Source organism: Mesitornis unicolor, unplaced genomic scaffold (assembly GCF_000695765.1).
Source record: "Mesitornis unicolor isolate BGI_N332 unplaced genomic scaffold, ASM69576v1 Scaffold55077, whole genome shotgun sequence".
NCBI lineage: Eukaryota > Metazoa > Chordata > Aves > Mesitornithiformes > Mesitornithidae > Mesitornis > Mesitornis unicolor.
Genome location: NW_010196848.1, coordinates 10113 through 16653, shown reverse-complemented (window position 1 = coordinate 16653; position 6541 = coordinate 10113). Strand labels below are relative to the sequence as shown.

General features: G+C 37.0%; 1 protein-coding gene across 1 annotated transcript; it reads left to right on the top strand.

The window, feature by feature from the left end:
• Positions 1–1365: 1365 nt before the first annotated feature.
• On the top strand, positions 1366–5897 carry GPR123 (G protein-coupled receptor 123; the record flags this gene model as incomplete). The annotated part of the gene is made up of 2 exons (XM_010188603.1): positions 1366–1461; positions 4676–5897. Coding segments are annotated over 2 exons (1318 nt in total), but the record flags the coding sequence as incomplete, so codon positions are not given.
• Between the last annotated feature and the right edge of the window lie 644 nt (positions 5898–6541).

The window sequence follows — 6541 nt, the reverse complement described above, 5'->3', positions numbered from 1 at the left end:
TTCTGTTGTCCTTGACCCGTCTCACTAGATTACTATATCTCTTTTTCTGTAAAGATTGTGCCTTGTAATGACTGTGAAATTTCCCAGTATTTATAACACATTTTAGAAAGCTAGTGGCAAGATTCTGGTCAGAATTTGGCCCACACATTATCAGGTTCTTCTTAGTCCTGATGGACAACATAACAACAGTGACTTGGAAGCATCTGTATCCCTGCATACTGTTTCCCACACCAGAGTGGCTTGAAAAGAAACAACTTCATCTACTGACAGAAGGGCATTGGTTAAACCAGGAAATTAGTCAGGATGTTCAGAGAACCAGCTGAACTTCTAGGTGTGGTGGAACATTTTCCCTTTTGTCACTGAGCAGCAGTCCTTCCAGCTGTTGCCTCACATGTGTGGAACAGGTGCTCTCCACCTCAGAGACCACAGTGCTGGAAGTGCTGTGCTCCATGCATAATTCTGTCTTTTGCTTATATAAATTGAAAGTGTGATGATGGTTAATTTTGCTGAATTCAGACATAGGAATGCAGGTTGCCAACTTCAGGGTGACATCCTCTAGGACTTCAGTGTCACCTAATGTTCGACACTGGGATGACTGTTGCTTCCAAGTAGTTCAGTGGCATTCAGTCAGTCAAAGGGATGTGAAATCATGTGCAGTCTTCCAATACAAGTCTTTACAGAAAGATTAACACTTAGGTTAACACTCTTCTTGGATATTTATGAGGTCTTGCTGGAGTCTTAGTCGCCCTCACATTTGTAAGGCTGGGTATTGAATAAGTGAAGAAAAGTGTGGTATATGCAAAGGGATAATTAATCCTCCTGATTTCTCCAGATTGCTCCTCCGTGCAGTAAAAAAAAAACAACCAACCACATTTTGTCAAGTGGACTGCTCCTTTTCTCTTTGTCTAACTGAACACATTTCTTTTGTCCTCCAAGAGTTAGGAAAATGTTTCTGTGATTTCACTAAATTTCCCTGGGAACATTTTCAGGTTAAAGTGAATACAGCTGCTTTGTCTGATTATTTTTCATTTGTACTACTTACATATTTAATAACTATGAAATATAAATATGTATGTTAGTGGAATTTGGGATGTAGGTTCTTTCATTTACTAAAGATGTAAGTCAAGAGATTGTTAAAAGTGAGTCCATATATATATATGTATTAAATATTAAGCTTCTTGCTGTTTGCTTCATACAGTGTTTATTGTGAAAATGCTTCATTCTTTGCATCTCTGGTTTTATGACACATTTAATGTTTCAGCAATATTGTATAGGCAAGTTACTTCAAGAAAGTACAATTATTTTAAAAACAGTATTTGACTACAAATCAGGCAAATTAAAATATCAGTTATTATCTCTCAACAGATTTTACCTGATTAGTGGTGGAGTTCCTTTTATTATATGTGGCATTACAGCAGCAACCAATATCAATAATTATGGGATTGAAGGCAATGCACCATAGTAAGTATAAACTATTATAAAAAAACTTTTAAGGAAAACATACTCTTTTTCTTATGCCAATAAATGTAACTGACCACATAAAGGGTACCGACATGCCATTTGGTATGACATTTATTATGAAATTTTATTATTTAATAGCTATAAAAGAGCAATGTCTTAATTTGGGGCTTGCTGCTTCACCTCTACCAATTTGACTCCATTACAGTCAATAGAATCACTTTTCATTTACAGAATTACTCCTCGTTTACATCCAAATAACTGAAAGGATATTAAAAATAGCTAATGTAAAGCATATTTAGTGGAGCTACTAATTAATGAAATACTTTCAATTCATTATCTACCTTGAATTGATGACCTTCAGGTGACTTATTTAAAGTAATATACAAATTGTTATGTGAAAAAAGGACAAGTGAAAGTCCCTCCTCCCCCTCCTACACCCCCATCCCTTCCTTAAAAACCAGTTATTTTGGATTTTCACCACCTGGAAATATTGCAGTGACAATGTCTTGCAATTCTGACATAGCCATGTAGTGTGTTAGTATGTTAGTGATCAGTATACCTCCACAAGCTGTCCAGGTATCACACTATTATTAATTCTTGGTGTGAGACAGGAGATATCAATAAAGCCTTTCCATCAAAGTATAGCAGAAAATGCATCAGACTGCAAAGTTAAAAACATTCAGCGTAAATGATCAGCATGGCAATGACTGGCACGCTAATGGATGTAGAAGTACTCTGCCAGCATTAGTGCTCTGGAGGACATCACTCTGAATTACTGCTGTGAGCATCTATTATAATACATTTGAAAATTAGTTATGTTCTGGGTAAGAAAAGTGGGAACAAAGGAGAATGGTTTGTAAGTGAGCATTTGGCTCCTTAAAGGCATTTTTATAGGTAATTGAAATTTAAATTCTGGTAATAAATTAGTGCATACCATGGCTAACTCTTTGCTCTGCCTAGGGCCCAACTTATATTCATATATTTATTCAAACTTATCCAATTAGACAATCACTTATAATCAACAGTATATTAAAAGACTCAATTATTTATGTTCATAAATGTGAGACATTTTTCATTTTGGCACAGTTACAGAGCTTATACTTCTTTAATCATGTTAATCATAGCCAATCAATACCTGGTACCACAGCCTGTACAAAAAACAAGGCACAGGTGAGGGGTGGTTGTAAGACTGGGTGAAAAGGCAGCTTCAAGTTCAACAACAGCATAGTGAGTTATACGCCTTATCCATTTTTAATAGTATTTGTACAGTAAATGTAGATGAAACTACAAACTTGAACTTTCTTTTACAGAACTGATTTTTTAAGTGATTCACAATGAGATTCCACTTGAAATAAGAGCACCCCAAGAGACTGTTCCTCTGGGGAGCATTTCATTCTCCACTTTGCATCAAATATGCAGGATGCAAATGTACTTCAAGTATTTATGTAGCTTTGTGCTCTCTGCTTATCCAGTTTAATACAGATGGTAGCTTTCCTAGCTTTTCACAGATATCTGTCAGGGAATCTTTTCGTATGCATGTCTAACAGCAAAATATATACTCCTTGGAGTGTCTCTAAGTTCATTATCAAATATGTGTTTGTTTTTGTTTAGATTCAGATTTTAAAAATGTAAAGTAGTTATTCTGCAGTTTCTTGTGATAAATACCCAGTGGGACTGCCTCTTTTTAGCTGAAAAGTTCTTAGCCTGGGAGAAAAAATAATTCTGCCCTTTTTATAGTAAGTGGTAGATGATTCCTGTCTTGACAAGAATAGGATATCAGAAGGTTCCTTGCTGTGTTAGAGGGACTTCAACCAATCACGCACACCTAAATGAGTATGAAGTGTCACGCAGTGTCACTTTTAGAGCTGGAATGGATCATGACAGATCACCTGGTCTGTCTTTCTGACCCAGCAGGAAATTAGCTATATCCAAACCATTCCTGACACTTATTTATCTGAGGTGTTTTAAATGTTCTGATAATGGATAGACCACACTTCATTCCAACAGCTTATTATCCTAATTGTCCTCACAGCTAGGAAAGTTCTTGAAAAATTTAATTTAAATCTTTCTTGCTACAGTTTAAGCCCATTACTTCTTGTCCTAGTCCAATAGATAAGGAAAGTAACTTACTCCTCTTTCCAGAAATCCATGTAATATTTAGAGTATAAGAACCTAGTAACAGCTGTACTAGCTTATACTGCCAGCTCAGTTCCCTGTCTGTAACCATGGCTAAAAGCAGATCATAGAGAAGAGTAAAAACTAGGCAAATATTCCTTCTCCCTCTGACCCAAGTTCTCCCAGTTTCCATCTGGGATTTCATTATCCAGAAGTGTTTTCTTCCCCTATGTTTATTTGATTAGATCATTCATCCTCAGGACAGTCCTGTTAGACTGCTACTAAATTATGCAGCTGCCTGAGGCTTATTTAGCTCATACTGGCCTGTGAACTACTTTAAGCTGCTCTAAAGCAATTATGGTTATATTATTTAAAGCCTAGCAAATAATGATCCATGCTACAATAATGTTATGCTACCAGTGTATCACAAAGAGACTGACATTTTCCTTAATTTTTCTGAGGGCATTCAAATTGATGTAAATTAACTCCCAGGAATTTCAGAAACTGTGGAGAATTCAGAAATGGCATATATTTTTTGGGACCACTCACTGCAGAAAGCGGTGTCTGTTCAACTGCAAGTCTTTTTTCAGCTTCTCTTCTTATTCAGGCTGTTCCCTACTTTGGCAATTAGAAATTTCTGGAAGAACAATCTTGAGCCTTAAGAGTTTGTACCAATGTTCATTGAAATCTGTACATTTCTATTGCTCACACAGATTGTATAAACTATGCCTCATTTGCTTTTTAATCAAAGTATTAGCACTAACATTTTTAATAGTAGAAAAAAAGGTTGACATAAATGGTCTTATACTTCACTGCAGTTCTAGATTCTAAACTGACCTACATTTCTTGGAATTTTTCAGCCTTAATATCCTGTAAATTATACTAGACATTTTTATTCTAATAAAAATATGAAAGCAATGCCTCATCTTAATTTATATTAAAGACACACTCAACAGAATGAACATATCCGAACTTCTGGGACACTGTTGGGTCACACAAGTTAGTCAGAAAGCCCAGTTTCACGTCAGTCAGTTGTCCGTTACATCTAATGTGAGCTATAAAATGTCCTTGACTCTCTTTTTTTTTTTGCTGTTTTCAGTTGCTGGATGGCATGGGAGCCTAGTCTCGGTGCTTTTTATGGACCAGTAGCATTCATTGTGCTAGTCACCTGTGTTTACTTTCTCTGCACGTATGTGCAACTGAAGCGCCATCCTGAACGCAAGTATGAGTTAAAGGAAAAGTCAGAAGATCCACAGAGAATACCAAGCACTGAGGTAGGCCATGCTCATATTACAGACCCTGTGTCCATTCCCCAGGCAACCTGCTCCATGATTTCTTCTTCCTTATTGGAAAATGAGCATTCATTTAAGGCTCAGCTTCGAGCCGCAGCATTCACTTTGTTTCTGTTTACTGCCACTTGGACCTTTGGAGCACTTGCAGTATCTCAAGGTCATTTCTTGGATATGATATTTAGCTGTCTTTATGGAGCCTTCTGTGTGACCTTGGGGCTTTTCATTCTGATCCATCACTGTGCAAAGCGAGATGATGTGTGGCATTGCTGGTGGTCCTGTTGCCCATCTAGAAGAAACACCTATTCTGTCCAAGTTAACGTGCGCCCAAAGGTTAATGTCAATGGTGACACTCAAGTTCATGCACCTTGTCTTCAGGAATCACCATGTCCCAACAAATCAGCTGTGTTTAATCATCCAGCAGCTAGCCACTGCAAACTTACTAACCTACAAGCGGTTCAAAATCATGTTAACTGCCTTTCGCCTGTGACACCATGTTGTGCAAAAATGCACTGTGATCAGCTACTTGATGATGAAGCTCACATTCATGTCCACAACGAGGGAACCTTCAGACCAAATATGCACATTCATAGATGTCTGAAAAGCAGAACTAAGCCACGCTATTTCAGTCGGCATAGGTCTGCAGGTGAAAGAGAGTATGCTTACCACATTCCTTCAAGTATTGATGGCAGCATCCACAGCTCACATACAGACAGTCCCCACAGCACACATGATAGCCAGTCAGGTCACAGACGGGCCTGCTGCTCAAAGAGCGATTCATATCCTACTGTCAACCAGCCGGAAAGTAGCGATGCAAGTACTGTAATATATAGTTGTGCTAAAATGCCAGAAAGTGACACTGTGCACCATCCAGCTCATTTTGAAATGCACCCACGGACACAGTCATTGCCTTTTAATACGACGAATCACAACGGAATTCTCAAGGGAAATGTGCATGAAGCCATGATATACAGCTCAGATAGTACAGGAAATATCAAAACTGGCCCTTGGAAAAATGAAACTACTGTGTAGTTCATGGGCCATCATAATGTGTTTTTTCCCCTAAACCACAGTTATCTTTTATTCCAAACTAAATAAGATTACATATTTGTGTAGCTCATCAGTAAATTGTACAGCTTTTCCACCTTTCTTTCCATTTTCTTAATAAGAATCTAAAAGGGAGAGATAGTGACAGTTTTAAAGTGAAATTATTTTTAAAAGAAAGTTATAAAATTATTCTGAAAGATAATTAGAAAATGAAGTCTAGACAATGAATACGAGAGGCAATATCCTTTTGTTTAACGGAACAACATTTCTTTAGAAATACATCATTTTAATTCATTGTTTTCACTTTTGTTCTGTGGTAACTTCGGACACTTTTTATAAACATATCAGCATCTTGAACTTTTACTTATTTATTTTTGTAGCAAAATATTATTACTGTGCCATGGATTTTAATCAAAAGTGACTATGGTAGAAATGATAAACAGGATTTTATAAAATTACAGCTTTTTAGATATACAAAAGTGATACTGCCTCTAAAGATCTTCTGTAGCCTATGGCCTGTAAAGTTGTGTAATGTACAGTCTCTGTTCTGTCCTTTTTCTTGTTGGAGAGAAGTGCTAGGTAATGTCTCTGTTACATCTATGGTGCTGTATTGGTTGTATTTTGCATGA